At 40.6% G+C, this 21,639-nt stretch overlaps 1 protein-coding gene across 1 annotated transcript in view; it reads right to left on the reverse strand.

Moving 5' to 3' along the window:
• elp4 (elongator acetyltransferase complex subunit 4) overlaps positions 1 to 21,639 on the reverse strand; it is a 44,833-nt gene that overhangs the window by 6,319 nt on the left and 16,875 nt on the right. The window contains exon 9 of the mRNA XM_068759339.1: positions 19,704 to 19,810. Coding sequence (XP_068615440.1) covers positions 19,704 to 19,810 — 107 coding nt within the window. The remainder of the gene's footprint in view (positions 1 to 19,703; positions 19,811 to 21,639) is intronic.

Genomic DNA, 21,639 nt, shown 5'->3' on the forward strand with positions numbered 1-21,639 from the left:
GCGCTCAATCTACAAGTGCAAACACCCGTGCACAAAAGCAGACAGACAGATACCCACTGCCACTTACCTTTGTGTGTGTCACACAGAGGTATTTACAATAGGAGCACATAAAGCCGACTAGAAGCCTGCAACTAGGGTTCCCTGAATTCAACTTTCCCTCCAACAGAAAAGTGCATTTCTCCCTCATTTGTGATGGACTTCAAGCGGTTTACAGGCATAACAGTTGGCAAAGGAAAAAGGTCGCGTGGAGGTTACTGTGTCAGACTGGGTAAGTAGCCAACCCCTTGAGAGGGTTGGGGGTGACCACACTCACTGATGAAAACATGCAGCCTATTATTGTGCTAACATAAGACATCATCAGGACAGAAAGAGCACTTTAGAAAAGGACATGAAATACGAGGACAGTTGGCAGGAGAAGATAACATACTGTATTTCATTTCATTACCAGTGTTAAAATGATCATCTTTATTATTCTGACTGATGCCAACAACATTTGTCAAACAAGTTGGGACATGAGCGACAAAACTTTGGGAAAGTGTGGCACATACTAAATTTTGGAAACTTCCACATCTAAATACTAATCAGTAACAGACTATAATATCATGACTGAAAAACCCTCAGTTCATTTGAATGTTAAAAGTAGATGAAAGGAGAATTATAAAATGTTCAGTGATTCACCAGCAAGGACGGCCAAAAGTTGATGGTATTTAGAAAAAAATGAATGGAAAAATAGTCAAGAGTTAAAACACAAGATTATGTTTTTACAGAACAGTAAAGATGACTGATAAATAACTTTGTCACTACATATATAGATGCCGCTGCAAAAATCTACAAATTCCAAAACATCTTTTACCTGGCAGCACGTAAGATTTACACTGTTTCAAGGTGGGTACCCAGATGAGCGCCATCAATTCAGTATCCAACCAAGTGTGAAATATGTTGACAATCTCCCCTTCTGTTCCTGAGTTATGGCGTTGCGTAATGGCCAAAAAAAGTCTGTAGTTCTGCATAGCACCACAATGTCACACTGAAGTTGACCCTTGACCTTTTGGATGTAAATTGTGATCCCTTCTTTCTAACCTATGCGTTAGTGTGTGGAGATTTACCACAAATAGCTTATAACATCTTTGTTTTTGTTTTTTTTATGTCAAAATGACTGATATTTAATCTTTGACTGTTAGAATGTAATCAGATTATCATTGAGTCCAAGGGGTTGTTTGTGTGCCAATCTTAAACTCTGCAAAAGAACATCCTTGAGTTCAGGTGGATATTTTAAGACAGATTTGAAGACATTTCCTCCAGTGTTGTTTGAACATAAATCAAGACTGCAAAGTAAGTTTTCTTTCAAATTTTGCATGCAGTTGCAAAACTCCTACCGGTGATAACAGAAGACAACTTTATGTAAAACATTTTTTTTTAAAGAAACTATTGCAGACAGAATCCAGAATTAGTGCATATTTTTAAAAATATTGACGTTTCTAAGTTTATGAAATTAAATATTTGTCTTTGTTTTGTGATACAGTAAATGTAGGTAAACATGGACAATGGACAAATCATTGTATTGTTTATTAATTTTTAGGATTGATCAGTAAGAAACCTGTTTCAAATTTCAAGTGAATTTCAAGGATGGTAACTGCAGTGTTAAAAGGTGTGTGCATCTGTATGAATGCATTTTAGCCCTATTAACAACTGTGCAACATTTGATGTGTTTGTGGTTGTATGTATATGTGTGTCTGTATGTTTGCATGCATCCGTTTCTATTAGTGTGCTTGGATGAATAAAGGGGGGTGGGTATAATCCATCACCAGTTGATAGTCCTCACAAAAAGGGAGCCCTTTTTCCTGAGAGGACAGCCCTTGTGTGGACAAAGACCACCATACTGGGGACTTCATAGGACCCAGCTGAAAAGGTGTTGCCCAGAGTAACCCCATTCACATTAACAGGCATGCTGTCCAAAGCCAGTCATTACTGCTGACTTGGACCAGCCAGGCCACACATAGACCAGCCTAGAGCCTCTCAGGCCATTCACTTAACATCAGCCCTCAGGGAATCCACAGTAACTCTGCCACTGGGGAACATCTAGAATTGTTACCGTTCTATTTGACGCTCTGTTTTGAGACATTAGTCATTAAATTTGTGACAGTTTTTATGAAATTCAAAAAGTAATGTTGATATCACAAACATGTGCAGGCATAGTGGAAAATAAAACAACTGTCCTCACGGAAATTAGATCAGCCTGTGATTTTAATTTTACACTTTGATTTTTCAATGTGATTTAGAATCAAGCCTTCAATTAATTGATGATTTCAGTCCCCGCTGACTGTTGTTAATTTTTTTTATCAAGAAAATTATATTATATAATATAATATATTAAATTATAATTATATAATTATAATATAATATATTAAATTATATAATATACATAAGTAATGATTGTCATCAAGATTCAATGAGTGATTTAAGTGTTAGGGTTAATTGTTCGAGCATCATATATGCACAAATACACTGCTGTTGTTAGAATAATTTATATCTTTTACCCCCCAAACGTCTCTCCTCACCTTTTTGACCTGACTTCCACCTCTGCTCTTCTGTCTGATCTGCCCCCTGCAGGCAGGTGGTTGTATAAATTTAGCCAGAGCTAGGTGAGTTGTGTCCTGGGCAGATTGTTGGGAAAAGCCACCTTCAGGGCGTTCAAGACGTCAGAGGGAATGAGACATCACCTCTGTTGATCTGCCAAAACATTCACCACTGTCCATTTTCCCCATAACATCTAGGACCTAGAAGCACTGTGAGCGACACAGAATGCTTGTTTTGTGTTTTCTAAATTTGCCTGAAACACAACAGCCCTTACCTAACCTGGAGCACTGGCTAAGTGTAAATTGCAAAGCATTAATAAAGCCATTAAAAGAGTGAACTGGAGCCTGGGGAGAATACATGCTAAAGTAAAAAATCAGAGAGACAGTGCTAAATGCTATGTGACAGACTTTGCAAATGACCCCTATAAGAGGTGCCCCAGCAGGTGAATTGATTTTGGCCTCTATTTGAAAAGGATGACAACATTTACATGTTAAAAGTGTAAAAACTGTTCAGGACTTCAGGGTGTAGAAAAGTCAAACACGTTTTGCCCGATCAGTGTGGATTGCACATAGATAAAACATCACAAATTAATCTTGTTGGGTGCCTTCGGGGTCTTGCTATGCTTATACAGATGATTTGGAATTGTTACCTCCTCATTTGCAGTCGAATAAGAACAACTCTACTTGGAAATAAAACTGTAGAAAATAATCAAAATATTAAAATAAGCAACCGTTTAACGTGTATCATTTAAGTGTGGCGAGGCTACAATGCAGTTAGTTTGCAAAATACGGCGGCCCCTCAATCACCTACAATAATATGTTTCCATGGAAACCCCATAAAATATAATTATTATAAAAGCATAAAAAGCCTCAACTATTATGTAGTTGTGGATTTTTGTTTCTATATGTGTAACTTTTCTGAAACAAGAGGATTTATTTTGCCAGTCTCTAGACTACTTGATGACCTTCAGTTATTTCAAACTATCTAATTTTACATGGACACAACAACAACAACAACAACAAAAATGAGTGATAATGGTCACTGTTTATAACTGAACTACACAACTGCTCACATGGTTATCTGCAGTGATCGGTAATGTGATCTCAAGCCATGTAGGATTCAGACTTGTTGGTCGTATAGGTGTCTAATAGGGAAAATGAAAGCTTAAGTTAATAGGAAATAAAAGGAGACTAAATAATTAGAATACTAGACAAAGATTTAGTCATTAGTGTGCAACACTATCACATGAAATATAGCTCAAAGTCAAAAGTAAGGGTAGGAACAGTGATGGCTACAGAGAGCAGCTGAGTCGAAAAGAATAATGAAATTGGAAAGTGTTCCAAATGTGGCCATGAGCTTCTTCATTTTCACTGATGTCAAGTTAGACATTTTCCTGGGAAATGGGCGACTTGCCAGATTGGGGCCAAGTCAGAGTTGTCAGGGGATTATAGTTCTGCCTTGCTCACTGCAGGGGGTGAAGAGTGGGCCTCAATTACCCTGGAGCGGCGTGTTTGATTTGGCTCCGCACATTTGGGGACCGACCAAAAGCTGAATAATGCACCATTAGCAACTCAAAATCCTGCCCTAAAATGAGTCCACTTATGCATCACATACCGTAATTGTGTGTCTTTCAAAGGCTGGCAGGTCTACGCCAATTATCCTGATAACAACAAAACAATCTATGCATAATATTATCTGCCGAACACCTGTGGGTAGCCACAAATATCCAAGATGATCGGTTTGAAGTGCTGCATTTCATTTAAAGTCAGACACCAAAGCAAAGTTTCACGTATTAAAGAGTATGGGAGATGGGAGAGAGACAATGCGAGAGGAGGGAGAGCGAAAGAAAGAGAGAGGGGGATACTCAACACTGGCAACAGTTGGGGCTGTGCAATTGAATTTCACAGGATATGAGGCAGCAAATTGCATGTAAAGGCTGAAGCGTCAGACCGTTGCTGCCACATGGGCCAGACCAGATAAGGGAGGTGTAAGTGAAATCATTAGGTAACTCTGCAGGACATCAGGGACAGTTTGAGGTTGACAGGGGGCAATGAGAGCCAGAGGTCTTCCTTTAACTCTAATGAACACCCCACTCAGGAGGTTCCACACTCGTAAACATAGAGAAATGCACTTGTACAAATGAAAGCCACCGGACAAACAAGACCTCAATACGGGACACGTCAGCAACCGGGTGCGGGTTTTCCCTGTCTACACAAAAAATACGCTCGCATGAAGACACCCAGGGGGATATACTCACGGCCGCACACACTCACTCACACACTCACTCACCACTTGAAACCACAGACCCTTCTTGAGGTATCAGCGCCACTGATTGTATTTGACCACCTGGGTATGAAAGAGGAATTCTGGCCTATGTAGCAGAGACAGCAGAGAGGTACGGCTCTAGCCCGAGCTTCTATGCTACGTCTGTCTCTGGCTCTCAGGGAGGGGAGCAGCCAAGTGTGGATGCACCTCATTACCTCACTCATCCACACACCAATTACCCCTAAATAAATACACCCAGCCCACAGGCACCAACAATGACATCCAGCCTGAAAGGGAAGAAAGAGAGCCGTTCAGAAAGCATTTGAACGCACAGAAAAGTGCTGTTGGATAATGATGAAAAAAAGTACAGAGAAAAGAAGCAAAAAGAGGAACATGCAGGGGGCTCCAAGTCTTTCAAAAGCTCAAAGACGAAACGGAGAAAGAGAAAGAATGAAACAAACACAGAACAAGCGGAGTGAAGTGATTCACAAAATGATAATTTCTTGCTAAATTTCACCCAACACATTCGCAAATGATTGTTGTGGCGGGGGAGGGGCAAAGTTTAATTGTTTTAATGCATGCAGCCATGAGATAGCTGCATGTGCTGCGGACAAAAATGGGGATCACTGTAGTTACGACACAGATTTGCATGTAAGATAGACCGCTTGGGTTAATGGTAAAGGCACCGCCTCCAAAGGGCAAAGGGCACCAGCAGCCAAAAAGCGCTCAATCCCTAGAAAGTTGGATAAAATATGGCAGGTGGCATGAAACGTGACAAGAAAGGCTCTGAAGAAATGTGTTGCCTGGCTGGCCGACAACATGAAAAAAAATAAATAAAGGCAGAGAAAGGACTGCTACTGGAGAAGCGTGCACAAGAAAAGGATGCAAAAAAGGAGTGTGGCAGAGAAATGAAGACAGATGTGTTTTCAGGGAAGGGAGGAACAAATGAGGAGAAGAAGCCAAGAGTTCCTCCATGCCTCCCGCCCACACTCTCTCCCACCTCCCTCCATGTGGTATCTTTCTGCATGAGTGACTCTGTCATACCTGGGGGACAAAATGGTCTCTCTCTTCTGTTTATCAGTCACCCAGTTTCTTCCCATCTCTATGCTCTGTTATTCCTGCAGTACTGTCATGCAAAGTAGGACTGAGGGAGTCGCTAACAGTCTGAATAAAGCAATAATATTATTAATAATATGTGAAAAGACTCAAAGTCCTCAATACAATCGAGTCTCGCCAGAGCAATGCGCTGGGGAATGTCCTTTCTCTCTTGAGCGTAGAATGCAATAAACATGATAAACAAGATCAATGGGATAATGTAAAAAAATGAATCGTAAAGATTCTTCTGTGAATGCAAATCATTCCGGGTTTAGGGATGTCGGGAAAAAAATATCCTGTGAACTTTTGAAAGGCTACTCTTTGGATTTGCAGCTCTCTGCACCCGGATCATCACTACACACATTTACAGGCAGCAAACTTGAAATTTTATATTTTAAATGTGATTGAGCAATCCTTGACCCCGTCTTTCAAATTCACACTGAATATTAATTAAATGACTGAAAGACAAAACAGTCATCAGAATAACATGAGGTTCAAGCGGCATGGAATACACTTACCAGCCTCATAGCTGATAATGTGTTTGATACAAGAAGAACCAAGAAGATGGGAGGAAAAGTTAAGCAGACTCACTTCTTCATATGTGCAGTTTCTCATAGCAGTTACAAATGACATGGTTGCTTGTTTCTCTGAGCAGAAGTGACAACATGGATTAATTCTTCACAGTTAAGATGACAACTGTAAATTTACCAACATAAAAAAAAAAGATTCCTTTGTGCATGTCATAATTAAAGGGTTGGGACTAATGATTGACACCTCTGCTAGTCCGGTAGGGCACTCGAGCTTATATCACTGTGGACATAGTGACTCTTCATTGAAAAAAAACTCCTTACGGCTTGAACACAGACACACACAGTTCTCTGGCTGAATCTTTTATCTGGATTACTAGAAATTAATATCGGGATTTAGACAACATTGTAATGTGTTGTTCCGAGTTTGGATTAAAAAGAAAAATACTAAAGTTCTTGGCACCAATATTCAAAAGAGATGATTCATTTCCTCTTGACACACCAGAACAGGCATGCGATTGATGAAATCACGAGTCGCTGCGGGTGGCGAATAAAGGGAGTACTGGTGTCAATGAGTGTGCAATTATGCAATTCTTGCTAGGCTGTTCTAAAGTCACCTGCAGTAGAAGCATGTTCCAAACATGAAAAAAACGTTAAGTGACCTGAGTTGACTGGTTCACATGACCAGAGGCAGATTCCTGGTTAACAGAAACGTCTGGGAACTCGTCACCTTTCCACCCTGTTAATTCCATGTAATAAACAAAAGGTGATCGATGGAATGGAAGTGAAAAGAGGAGGTTGATAAAGATTCCTTCCTGATGGAGGGCTGATTGAGGTTGGGCACAGTGCCCAGGTCCGGTGCCACATTGGGGTGGAGTAGCATCAACACGCTATTACAGCATTGTCAAAATTCCTGGTGTACTGCTCAACGCTCAACACGCAACCTGCATAGGAATCTGGAGCTCTGTCACACGCACACACACACACACACCACAACAAGCGAGGCCTGTGGATACCTACTGGCTTTTTTGTCTGACTGGTGGCTGTCACCCTTCTGAAAAACAGAAGGGTTCCTGTGTTCCATGAAGACAGTAGGGTGCAGGAGAACACATGATGTATAATATAATATACACAACATATCAGCACTGACACATTCTCAGAACGCAATATGAACAACCGAAGACATGCTAAAGAAACTCAAGCATTTTAAACTCCTTCGTAGACTTGCGTGACCCGTGTGAGAATTCACACCCTACTTATGCCTGAGAAAGAATGTACAGGAGAAAGGCTGGATCTGTGAGTACAGTACACACCCAGAAAAACCTGACAGCTTGCAACCTGTAAACAAAGAAAGCAGACATCATTCTGTGCGGTTTTTTTAATCTGTCAAAAGTTGTCAAGAAAACTGCGTCTGACAAGGCAGTCAGTCGTCATTGCCACAACTGAAAATGCATATAATATAATAACTAATATAATAACAGAATGACAATATAAAGGACGTTATATTTCACCTATTTACTACCCCTGCAGCTGTCACAGAGGTGGAACAGACAGACACTCATTTTTCTTTTACCCCTTCATTATGTTCACACAGAACCTCAGGGTGGAGTGATGGTGCACCAGGCCTGTACTGAAGATGTAGTGAAGCTAGGTTCTACAAATGTGGCAGAAAACAAAGTATTTTCTACTCCTTTTCCAAAAAAAATATGTATGTATGTCCACCCAAACAGGCATATGAAAACTATGTCACATGAAGAGTACAAAGGCAGTTATAATGCTGTGAGGATGCCACACCAGTAAAGGATCATTTAATTTGAACTTGTACAGCCATGGGAGCCAATCAGAAGCCTGGGTATGATTTTAATACTGCTCTGTACTTTGTTGACTAACTTATCTGTCACACTAGGATTATAGTAGAACTGCAAGGTTTCAATGTGCGATATGAAATATAATCTCACAATCCAACATGATGCTTCAAAACTAGCTGGACTACAACAACACATCCCATTGATTTGGGCCATATATTGTTCACTGGCGGACTCACTTACTTCATCTGCCAAATCCCTAAATTAACACCTTTTTGGTGAGAAAGCTCAATTTGGAACACATCACACCAACACCACAGCTGGCATTCAAGGGTAAAATTAATTACTTCAGATACATGTGCTTCCTCTCAAAGTGGCAGACTTATTTGCATTGAGGAACATTCAGCAGAAGTAATCGATGCACACACAAAATACGGCCACCCAATGACCCCAGCCCCGTCTCAAAGTCCCTTCGCGTCCCCAAAGCCCTAATGGCTCAGCCATGCATGGAGGAACAAACACAGGTAGCACGAGCAAATCAGACTGCAACAAAACACAGAAACATGAATGGGAAGCATTACAATGATGGGCTGGATGCAAGACAATGGGCCCCGACATTAAACAAACGGCAAATCCCAGAATGGGCTGCAGGAGTATGATACAGATTACAGGCACCTACTCCCTGCCTGGGGAACAGGGGAGAGGGAGGGGAAAAAGGACACAATATTCCAATCTGACAGCTGACGTCTTCATATAAATGTATGAATTTACATTCCAATTACAGGAAATTTACATCTTAATCACAGAGAGCAGTGTGTCGGTCCCTCGGTTAGTGTGTAGCTGCGGTAATGAGGTGGGATGCTGCTGTGCTCTCTCATCCAGACAGTGATCTGTCAGCAGACGACACCTCCCTGGTATGAGGGAGCCGTACACCCTTAAAAGCAACTGCTGTCACAATCCAGTAATATCTGTTGAAATCTGTCTTAAATACCAACAAGGTGTGAGCTGCCACCCAAGGATAATATGCCAAATATGGAGTTTGAAAAACATCAAACAAATCATAAATACTGTGCACTGAACCAGGAGTGTCTTTAACTGTCACTCAAGTGACAAGCTTTCAGTACTTTATGGCATTCCATTTCTAATTTCCATACTAATAATGGGTATATTATCCTTAATGGTTTGACTTTGTTTTATGGCATTTGAAATGGATGGTGCAGCCGTCTGTGGAATTACTCAAACATATAATGTCATCAGATCACATGCTGCTCTAGTGCTGACAACAGCAAAGTGAATGGGTGAGATGAGCACATTTTGAATGTATTATCCATATTAGGGCTGGGCAATTAACCAAAAAAGTATTGAAACTGACTTTAGGAGCCTCTTACCAACTTAACTTTGATTATGTCAGTTAATTCAATTAATAATGTCTCTGAGGAGTGCACTGTGAACTGTCCTTTAAAAAAAATAATTCCTCTGTGGCCTCCATGCTGTCTGACTGTGTCTGTGATGGCGACTCAATGACATCACCAACAACAAGACAACAAATAGTTCTCAACCCGAGCAGCTGATACCTAAAAGAATATTTCACGCATCACAGTTTTAATAGTTCAGTATCTTTACAGTACAAATTTTATCTGAAAAATTTGCTGATTTTCTGAACAAAAAAGAACAGGAAATATATTTGTATTCATAAATCCTATTCTTCGTAAAAGTTAAAAATAATCAAAGTCATATTGCTGAGTCTTAGTTAATAATCTTCTGGTCATCATTTACTTTGGAGTTGACACACTTTCAAAAGTCTATTTGAGGATTCTTGTTGTGATTCAATCCATTAAGGTTTTGAAGGTGAAATCAGACACAAAAAATAAATCTGGATAAAGGTTATTTATAAAACTCAGAACATGGAATGAATATAATTAATAATGTCACGCTAATATACATTTTTACGAGTAGAGGAAAGGAAGCATTTCACAAAAACTTTGCTGAAATAACTTCCATCCACCAAATTCATTTACTTGTAGAGCAGAACCGATTGCTGACGATGCAATCAGGAGGAGTAGATTACATAGCAGCGCACATAAATCCGTTTAACACGGTCCTCCGCCATCTTCACGCTTGAATTTAATACAGGGTTGTGGGAACAAAAACATTGGAGGTAAATGAGGCATGATTCTTTATCACCTACCTCATAGCCAATCAGACCACTTCTGTCAAACGCACTGCTCTAATGGCCGATATCTATGGAAGCAGCCTATTACTGGATACTGCCAGCAATTAAGAGAAGTCAGATTACACCCAGCCAGTGTCTCTTTGCTGATATGTAGTGTGCCATCAAGGCCAGAAGTGATGAGACACTTGTATTGAGAAAGGAAAGAAGAGCCATGTGCTAATAAAAAAAAACAAATAAATAAATAAATAAATAAATAGTTGTGTGTCAAGGGAAGGTGCCGAATGTGTCCCCAAACATCCCATGTGGTGATGTGTGGGGCCTGGTTGGGATTCCACTTAAGGCTGCTTGGAGAAGGTGCCAGAGAGGTGAACACACCCCCTTTAGCACTTATCTCACATTTCCTATTCAGGGTAGCGGTGGTGAGGGGTGAGGCTCAGCAATTGAGGAAAGGTTGAATTCCACAGTGATTACATTATAAAAAAAATAAAAATAAGATGCCATGCTGACTTTGTGTCTGGTAGCAAATGAGGAGAAAAAGGTGAACATGAAGGCTACTAAGCTGGGATGAGGCCTATGAATGCAGAGACTCCTTAAAAGCTCACTTTAATTTTTAGAACGAGTGCAGAGGAAGACTTTGACAAAAGAAACGGTGAGTGCGAGTGAGCTTGAGCTGCAAAAGCACTTCTTTCTGTACACAGTGACCTTGCTAACGCTCTCCCTACTCTAATATTTACTATTACACATCCTTTTGTCAAAGCCAGTCTCTCAATACATACACTACTCATTATATAATATCATTAGTTGGTCTTCTCAGGCTTAGACGAGCGCAAACACTCTTGCAAAGATTCAAAGGCACTCCAATTACAAGATGTGTAATCTACTGAGGGGGTGCAAGGACTTCACTGCACTGATTTAATCATAATGCAGCGCATTACATCTCTCATCTCCTTTGCAAGACTTCTGCCATTGCAAAAAGCTCAAATAGTGACTGCTGAATGTCAGTGTTTTTTTTTTGGATGTGCATGAAAGGAGGCTGTTAACTTTAATCAGATTTGTGGAGAGGGATGTTCAGAGGGATTTTTCCTCTCTGTAATGAGTAAATGAAATCTCTCAATATGGAAGAAAAAAAAAACTTGACATAAAATACCCTCATTACAGCTTTGAGAGAAAAATCCATATGGAATTTCTACCAACATGATGTTCTACACAGATTCACCTCTGAATTTGGTGCGAGTGGTCTGATCACAAATAGGTGGACAATGTGGTTTACATTCACTGTGTGTCTGAACAGGGCTAACAAATGAGGCACAGGATGAGAGAGCAATGGGAATAAATCAATACAAATAACAGAGCAACTGCAAATGTATTTCTGACGTATCAAGCTGAACTATACCTGATTTGACATGATTCTTACAAATATGTCTAGAAATATTTGTCTGATGAAAATACAAAATCGTCAGAATCCTCAGACTAACATATGGAGTAACCTTTGTGGCCTTCTGGGACTTGGGGGAGTGTTGGTGGGGTTACGCAGGGGGGTCTAAGGCTCCAAGGACCGTAGGCACGCTAGGGAGAGGTGAGCTGTCAACCCTCATTACGATCACTGCCCGAGCTCAGAAATGGGGGAGGGTTATAAGGAAAGCAGGGAATAATAACAACAACAATAATATAATAATAATACTGGTTTCTTGCTAACTGCCATCTACAGCCATCCTCAGGCCAAAGAACCCTCAGCCTACAACTGCCTCTTGGGAAACACTTGCACGCTCATCCTCCTCATCCTCAGCTAGCACAGGGGCATAATGTGTCTGCATGGGTGAAGGGAGGGGTTTCTGAGTTTGTAGCTGGGCTGTGCAAGCAGAATATTTGAACAATGTTTTCTTACATTCCTTACAGGGGATATTCTGGTATACCCTTTTTCTTCTGCAAGGAATCAATGCCAGCATAATGCTGAACATGGCATGCAGACGATCAGCATGCAGGCAAAATAGATGCAATGTTTAACACAGATAAGGCCCATTCCCACCTGCAGGCTGCCTGCAAGGTGCAAGACAGAGAAGCTCAAGGTTCAAATGGTGCAGAGCTTCTCATTTTTCCAGAGCTGAAAATTTTTTTTTTGGAACATTTACCGGTTTTTTGCTGGGATAAGAAGCTTTCCACAGATTTGAATTTTCGCTGTCTTTTGTGTGAGTTTGGCCGGGCACTGCTTAGGCACATTCTGTTCCCCCAGATCCCACTCCTAACACCCCTGTCACTCATCATCACTCATCATTGTTAGGGACAAAAGGAAAAGTTTGGTTAAGCCACACACTGGAGTATATTCTCCCAGCCAGTGCCTCGCCCACCTTAACACATTCCCATGTGTGTGTTACGTAGAACACACACATGGACACAGCACTACTAACTCACGCACCCTGATGGATGGGGTTGAAAGATTTCCGATAAGACAGCATCACCTTGGCTTCTAACTTGCCTTCTGAAGTGCAGGCTTGCCCTCCGAATGGCCCTCTTACTCATCTACTGAGTGTAATTAAAGTCTATTCAGCACTCCATATGTGTCCTAACTATCCTCCACCATCGGGCCAGGCCTTTCAACAGCCACCTGTGAACTCTGAAGGACGGGGACACTTGCCCTCATAAAATTCATGAGCACTGCTACTTTCAACAGCCAGCCAACTTTTCTCAATGGCCAACACCACTTTAAATAACTCTGTGTGGACTGTCGGGCGAATCCCTTATAAATACAGCCATATTCAGAGTAGCAGAGGTTAAGTAGCTCCCATAATTAGCTGAAACAAATGCTTTGATTGTGTGTTAAGAAAGAGGATCAGTGACAGGGAAAGATTATGCTTTCATCAGGCATAGAATTTGAGAGACAGGTAAGACAGTAAATAGAATTTTTGTAAAGCAGAGAAATGAATGAAGTTAATCACAGACGTGCTGTGGTGAGGACGCCATCATGTCCCGTCTGTCTCCTTGAAGACAAGGAGAGATGATTCATTTTGTAGTGAGAATGTAAAAAAAAAACCCAAGGTTTCTACAAAAACTGTGTTAAATGTGATTGTCAACAGTATCGCAAATGAGTCAACTTTCTATTGCTTCCAACTCTGTGACCCGGATCAGAAAAATAATAATAATAGCAAAACAACCATAGGATTGTTGTGGACAGCATCTCATTAAAAATACTGTGTTAAATATACACACATGTATCATACGATACAATATTTGCAAACACTAAAGAGACACAGAGAGAAATACATGCATATATGCTCATCCTGAGCGAGCGTCCAGGACAATGAGCAGAGAGAGTGTGGGAAAGTTTTTTTTAGGTCCCAAGCAGAGAGAGCCTTCCTGAGTTTGATGCCCCTGCTCCGGATCAACATTCCACCTTTGAATCACTCCCTCCATTGAGCTATTTGTGCCCATGATGGCAATTTTAACTTTTTCTGTGAATCAACTGCAGTGACAAAACTATTTCACTTTGGCTGGTTCAGGCAAAACACGACAATCTTTGTCTTTTGCCAGTATTTTTTTTGTGTCCATTGCGAAATTTGCTTCAGGGCAATTAAAGGAACTGCCTAGTGCAATGTCTGGATTAAGAACCACATTTACGGCTGAACTTTAAAAACTACCTGTAAAATGTTTTCTTATATCCTTGTCATTTAATTTTGCGTGACCAAATGTTTGAATGCATTTCTATAAATGCTAACATATTTATTACATTTTTGTTGCTCCATTATACCGACAGTGAACACAATTCACAGTACTTAAAACATACTCATAAGTGCCATAACCTTCGACAACATTAGACGTTATTTATTAAAGCCTAGGAGATAACAATAGCAGGACTGAGAAGCCAAAGGATACAATGAAGACCCGGTTAATAAGAATCAGGGGGCCCAATGGTTCCCCAGTCACTACCATTATGCTAATGGTGAACTCGTTCTGAACACACTTACACATACCCTATAGAACCACAAGACCCCGTGGACGCCTTATAAGTTACAGCCTCTTTCCCCTTCTCTCTCTAATAGGAACTGAAGACAACTTGGGCTACTTTAATAAGGACTGAGTCCAGTGTGGCCAGTCTAGTCTGATGGGGAATGAGTGGTGCATGGACTATGTTAAGGGTTCACTGCTCACTGATGAAACAGCTTCACTTCCAGGGCGAGTTCAGGCAGACCACAGTGTTACTCAATCTGGCAGGAGGAGCACACATGCCCTGTTTTGTTTCCTTTAATATGGCTTGTTTGTAAGAAACGTTTCGGCACTGTGTTGATATAGCATAGAGGGCAGCACATTTGACTAAGTCCCAGATATTCTCTGTTTTGAGCTTCGTCCCGACTGCAGCAAACAAGAGTGCTGCTGGTTTTCATCCCTAGGCGTTCCAGACAATGATAAAAATATATATATAAACTTTTCCGGGTATGTTTTATCCAGTGTTCTGAATGACCTCTGAACTGTGACCCTGTCAGAACAACCACATCTTCCATGCCATGACTTCATATCAGAACACTAAACCACTGTAACAGCATGAATTTGGACTTCAAGCTGTGAAACTCAGTTGATTCCTTGGTGCCGTAGGCTTGGTTTTCTCAATCAAAGATTTAGAGCAGTATTTAAAAATAAAAATCAGCAAACAACCAACAAAGACTTGCATATATTTGTATCTCTCCTCACATCCCAGAGACTCAGCACAGATGATTTACAAGCTGGCCCTTTTCAAACCCTCATACACATTTGCAGAATAGATAAAATCGCTGTTAAATAATAGATTGAAATCTGATGTATGTTGTGAATATTGTTCAGCTGAGGGGTCCGATTGCGTGCCACTGACTGGCCTGCACCAGGCTCTCTCGCTCCCTCATACATGCACAAACCATAAGCACACCTCATTCCAAAATGTGACAGAGGCTGGTGTATACCAAGAGGGGAAGTATAAATTATTCAATTTAAATAATATTACAAAGGTCAATTCCCATCTGAACGTGACTCCCAAGGCAGATATAGGAATCACAGGATTGTGTAGAGAATGTGAGGATTTTTATTCTACTAATAGGTTCAAGACATCCAATAAGCCTATTGCTTGCATTTACTTTATTCAGCCTGTGAATAACCATTCTGATCAGCTAATATGTAAATATTAAACGACCCAATTCAGTTCTATGCATGAGTTCTTCTTAACATTGGCTGTTCTCTGATCTGTTGTACCAAGCATTATAACAGATATATGGAAGGCATGGAAAGCAAACAAACATGTAAACATATACAAAAGCAAGCCCCGAGGACTGGGTCTCTGACTCATTCTGCATTCTACAATTCTGTCTTTCCCTCCCCTTTTATTCCTCTCTCAATAAGATGGTTTGGTGCCTCCAAGGAAAAGCCCTCATTTTAATTAGACCTGACCTGAGAATCACTTATCTGCTCCTCTCTGCTTATGCCTCCCTCTCCTCTCCAAGCTTTTGCTCTGCTCCTCACATAGGTCCATTAACACCCTTCCCTCAGCACCCACAGGCTTCAACAGGGGGACACACACAGGCGTTGTCTTAAAGACATTTTGAGGACATGCCAAGAAACATTAACCTACTCTACACACCTCCCTTGGACTCTTTCAGTTTGCAATCCTATTCTCCTTACGTCTTCTCCCCCTTAGCACCATTATCAGCTTCCTCTGTTTTTTTCTGTATACATTTTGCCTTTCCTGCTCCTCATCCAAAGATGGAAGCTCTTGTAAAACTTGAGATGTCAGTAAAAGCATAAACCATAAAGTCATTAAATATAAAGCCACACATTTTTAAGATGGCAAAGTTTTCTTTAAGGCCAACACGTGTGCAGACTACACAGCCATCAAACTGGCCGAACTCGTCAACGCAACAGACGCCTCTAAACAGTCTCACTAAGAGAAGACTAATTTGACACAAATCCTGTCTTATGCTGTATTTGCCCCCGTGCACCCCAGTACCCCACAGGCATACTGCCTGCCAGTTTAAAGGGTCAAACAAAGGTAAGGAGACTGTAATCGCGTGCCATCTGCATTCTTCAGAGCTTCATCCTCCAAGCATCCTGAATTGTAAGACGCGTGACAGAAGACTTTGCTAGGTTCACATGAGCAAGTGAAAAGAATTCTCAGGCATTGCGTGCCACATACGTGCATTTCTCAGGTTTTCACCTGTGCTGCTGCATGAATGTCAATATCGCTCTCTCTGTGGGAGTAAGAAATGTCAGTGGATGCCTCTGAGTATGTGTTAATCTTGTCCAAACACTGAACACTCCTCTGCCTGCTCAGACAGGGCCATGGGTTAATTCTGGCTTCAGGCGCCACAGCTAATAACCGCTCATCAACCGCAGGTTGAACTCTCAGATGCGTCAACTGCTAGTCTGAGACACTCACGCACTCAACAGAACTTTTGGCAATGGAGCTTCAGTTTGTGAGGCTGGGAATTATGTAGTGAAATCAATTACTGCAACAAACTGAACAGAGCATGTTTTTATTGGCGAAGCCTTCAAGATGTGAAAAACAAATAATTATTTCCTTGCATTCTCAAGGTGCTTGGTGCAAATGTCATGAGTCAAACAGCAGTCAAGAAATTAGTCAACAGGATGAATAAATACACAGCTGAGGTGCAATTTAGCTGCCTGACCCAACTTGTGAGGCGCTGGCACTGTCAATCACCCAACATCCATCAATGTCATATTACAGAACAATTTAGAGACTGCGTAGAGTAAAGATACTTTTTCTTAATTTACAATATGTAAAAGAATTCAAAGGTTGAAAAATGAGGTTATAATATAACTTCCATGATGGATGTGGGAAAGGCTGACCAATTCCAAAAAAAGCACAAGAATGTTGTATTATGTGCCCCCAGGCAGAGGAGTCCAATAGCCTGGCTAAATGAGATGATTAGCAGGGATGGTGTGAGCTGTCACACTCCAGACACCGGATTTAGACTCCACTGTCACCACTGCATGTGTCAATCAGAGGTCCACCGAAGCAGTTGACCAACAGGTCAAACGCGGTGCACAAGCCACTTAAGACAGAACACAGTAATAGTCTTACATGCAAACGTATGTGCATGCGTTCTGCTATCAACCAATCCCTCTGCATTGAAGGGCACTGATCCAACGTGCACTCAAACCTTTGTGACAAGGCTCTCTGAGATGTACAAATTAACAATGACAGCCGATCACATTGCCAGAAAACACAACAGGAGAAAATAACTACCTCACAAAAGTGACTAATCCGTGTTGTGATTGATTTGATGCATGGCTGGTGATATTTTCTCGGAATTCCCAAAACACATATCATAGTGTAATGGCCAAGGCCAGCGACTGACATTTCGTACAAAGTACTCTCTTTTGCCAGAAGCCAATATAGTATTTAGAAAAGTCCTGTAATGACAACACTTTGATTTTCTTTTAATGATATGTGTACATCATGAGGGAAATGCAAGTGGGTGGTATCCATTCTGCAAAAAGCACCAATAAAATTCCATAAACAAGCCTGATAGACAAAGCTTGATCTTTACAATGTGCTGCTGGGATAAATGGCATAGTTTCCAGACTCCACAGTGCTATAGGGATGCTCCAGGGCTAAGCCCCCCGGCTTGCCCAATAAAGAGGCCTAATTAAAAGAGCACTGAGGATAACCACCTTGACTTTTATAGATGCTATAAATCTATACTACAGTGGCCTATTCAGGGTGTCAGAGAATGGAGGAGTGGGGGGGTTAATGCAGACAGCAGAAAGATTCAGAAAGATGGTGAAGGCCAGCAGAAGATGAAAAGGGGTCGACCGCAGGTTGTGGAGAAGTTCCAGGGAAGGGACTCCTTTCCTCCGCTTCACCTTATGCACAAGACAATAGGCCTCCCTCAGAGCCACGGTGTGATAAGGTAATGATAATGTAATGAGGACCAATTATGAGCTCGAGCTGAGAGGAGGGCCCCTTAATTTGTCTTGAGAGTGGTAGTTCAAAGACAGATTGATTGCTCTGGGTGAGTGTGATGATGTGACACAGGCAAAATGGATCTGTCTATGAGAGGAAGCGTGAGAATGAGAAATCAAATCAAAACGACACAAGAATGGGAAAGGCCTTGTCGTATTGTGCTATTTAAAATATATGCCCCCTACTCTGCACTTGTTCAGAAAGGTCACACTAATCAATGGATTTAAGCAACATGGAGAAGCAAAAAAGAAGAAATTTGTCATGCATTTCCACTTTTATTGCGTCTATGAGACGAAGGCCCTTGGGACAGATACCGAAGCCGTGCTCAAATTAAATAACCTGTCAGAGAAGAATTTCTCTGCGTATACATGCAGCTACATACCGGGAAATAACGTCCGAATAGATGAATACAAATGACATAATGCCAAACATATATGGTAACTACATCCCAAATCTACTTGGGCTGCTGCCACTGCCGACTGCATGGCGAGCACTTGCAGTAAAGGTACGGTCTTTTTGTTCTTATGACTTGCTTCTTATTACTTTGTCCCATATTGTCGCAGTTATGTTACAGAAGTCAAAATATAATTTTCGCTTGTTGGAGAGATATAACAGATACGTCAGAACTTAGAAGTCTGTAAGTAGCTATCGTATATTTGCACTACTTCATCAAACTACAAGCCGCTCTTATCACCCTGCCATTCAAATGAGCTGACAGGCATTGGCAGGATAAGGTACTGTTGCTCTCTAAAAATGTCTAATGATTTTCTCAGCAGGTCACGCCTGTTGCCAGGTGGGCTGCCAGACACATGAAGCAGCGAATCGTGCGTGTGTCGTTTTCACTTGAGAGTCACTGCGTCTTATTTTTTTTAAATATTATCACTCTGCTGAAGTGCAGTTAATTCATGCTCCTTCAGTACATCAAAATATAAATATATTCAATTACTACTGCCATCTAATTCTCGTGGCACATTCATGAATAAGGTATTGACAATCTTCTCACTCTGCTGCCTCTTGAGTGAGTGTGGCAACAACAGTGGATAATCAATGGCTTTACCTTTGATCAACACCCAATAACAGACAAACGTTAAGGTAAGCTAGGTCTTGGACAATACGAGAGACTTATCTTCATCGTCATCATTCAATTCAGCTCTCGTTTTAGCCCACAAAAACACATTCCTGGAATAAAATTTAAGCAACAAAATAAAATAAAAAAAAATTTGACATCATGAAAAATACAACAGGAGGGTTGCGCTGCTGAACATTATATTTTGTTTAGGATGCAACCCTGGTGATGCTGAGTAATCCTGACAACGTACCTCAATACTGAACTGTTTTCTCTTGAGCTTGAAGGCTAGGTCCTTGTGGTCAGGGAGATTACTCACCAGACAGTTCAGGTGAGGTATCTGTTGTACATGTAGCAGGCCTGCAAACAAGAGTAAGAATAGATTCAAAGAGAGAAAGTGCAACCAACATATCTAGTCCTATCTGCAATTGTGGTGTTTTATGCGTCGTAAAAATAATTGCATGTACATGATTTTTACAGCGCAAAACTCTTGTTTGAATAGTTCAACATAGAAAGGATCAGGTCTTCAAAATAATATATTTTCTCTGTTTAAATTATAGATGCAACATTCAATAGCATTTTTCAGATGTTGAAACCTCCTTTCATTTCACACACAAGAGATAATTTCTGTTAAAATGTGGCAAGTGTGAAACTAATGTCACCTGGAGATACCCCCCCCCCGAAATCAGTATATGACATACCGAGATAAGCCGAGATAAGTAAATATTGTTTTGGATATATGCTATGGAGAAGATGGCTAACCCTCACAGCAATCTTAAAATCATCCCTCTATGACAAACTTGAATAATAATATTTTGGAAAATTCTAAATATCAAAAGGCACTGTGTAAAGTTTGGTGAGGCTAGAATGCAATGTTCATTATTATATGTTCAATCTGGACATCTCTTGTTATTTTTATTTTGGGTATAATAAATTCCTAAACTATTGCAATTCTGTATTTCAAATAACTTTTTTGATGCTTTTAGGGAAGCTGTTTCCTCTTTACCTAACTTTCTTCTGGAGTAGAAAATATGAAATTTATCTAAAAGCAAACTTTCAATGATTCAACAGGTCGATTTTGACATTTTTGAAAATACTGGACTTAAATCAATGTTTTTTTTAATTTGTTTTAGTACATTATTGATGAGAGCATCAGAAACTAATCGGAAATTCTGCAATTAAATAAAACGTATTACTGTATATTTATTGTAAAATAAAATAGTGCCTGGAAAAGAACTTGTTTTTAGACATCAACATCCCAACTATCTATTCTCCTGTTTATGGAGAATAGTGTACAGTAAATCTTGCTACTCACCAATATGTATTAGAGGAATGTGGGAAATTTAACAAACTTGCAACCTAAATATTCTTGCAAAGCATTGAAGAAACTTTGTTTTACTGTCACCATAATGTTACATTTTTATGAAACTGTAAGAAGTATTGTACAAGTGAGGTGGTATAAAATGAGAGAGAGAGAGAAAAGAAGAAGAGATCAAGGGAGTAATGAAGAAAGGGAGACAGAGACATAAAGAGGGGGATGGTGGGCTCTCTCCTCTGTGCACTTGGGTGATTTCCCCTTGTGTGATTTGCAATGACAGGCTTCCCAGCATGCTTTGAGCAGCCCTGAACTGCTGCCGCAAACACGCACGCACACGTATCTGCACGCACTCTCACACCAGATGCATTTGCGCCTATGTACGCTCATCAAAACAATCATTGCACGTAAATGTACTTCATAATCTGAACAGAAAACCTGTGCCAAAGACTTTTGACTCGAAATTTTAAACAATATTATCAACATATTTGTAATTATTGTAAAAGATAATACTGATAATACTAAGATAATGATGAGACTCATGTTGAATCTGCTTGCCATGAGGTGTGCAATCTGAGAGGAATGTGATTATGATATGCATTTTCCAAATAAAACATGCTGCTGGAAGAAACCAAAATCTGCCATTGAATGTTTTTACTCCTCATCCCTTCATGTCTTACCCCAGGAGGAAAGGGAGGGGAGAACTGGGAGGAAAAGCCTGCGAGTGAGTGGAGAGTACGAGAGGCACAGCTAAAAATACTCTACTCGCATATACTGACCTTTATGTGTGAAGAGTGTGATAGAGAGATAGAAAGGAGGGAAGCAAAAAGGAGAAAAAAGGGAATGGTAAAACTGTGGAGGCAAAGTGATGTTG

Source organism: Brachionichthys hirsutus, unplaced genomic scaffold (assembly GCF_040956055.1).
Source record: "Brachionichthys hirsutus isolate HB-005 unplaced genomic scaffold, CSIRO-AGI_Bhir_v1 contig_858, whole genome shotgun sequence".
Lineage (NCBI taxonomy): Eukaryota > Metazoa > Chordata > Actinopteri > Lophiiformes > Brachionichthyidae > Brachionichthys > Brachionichthys hirsutus.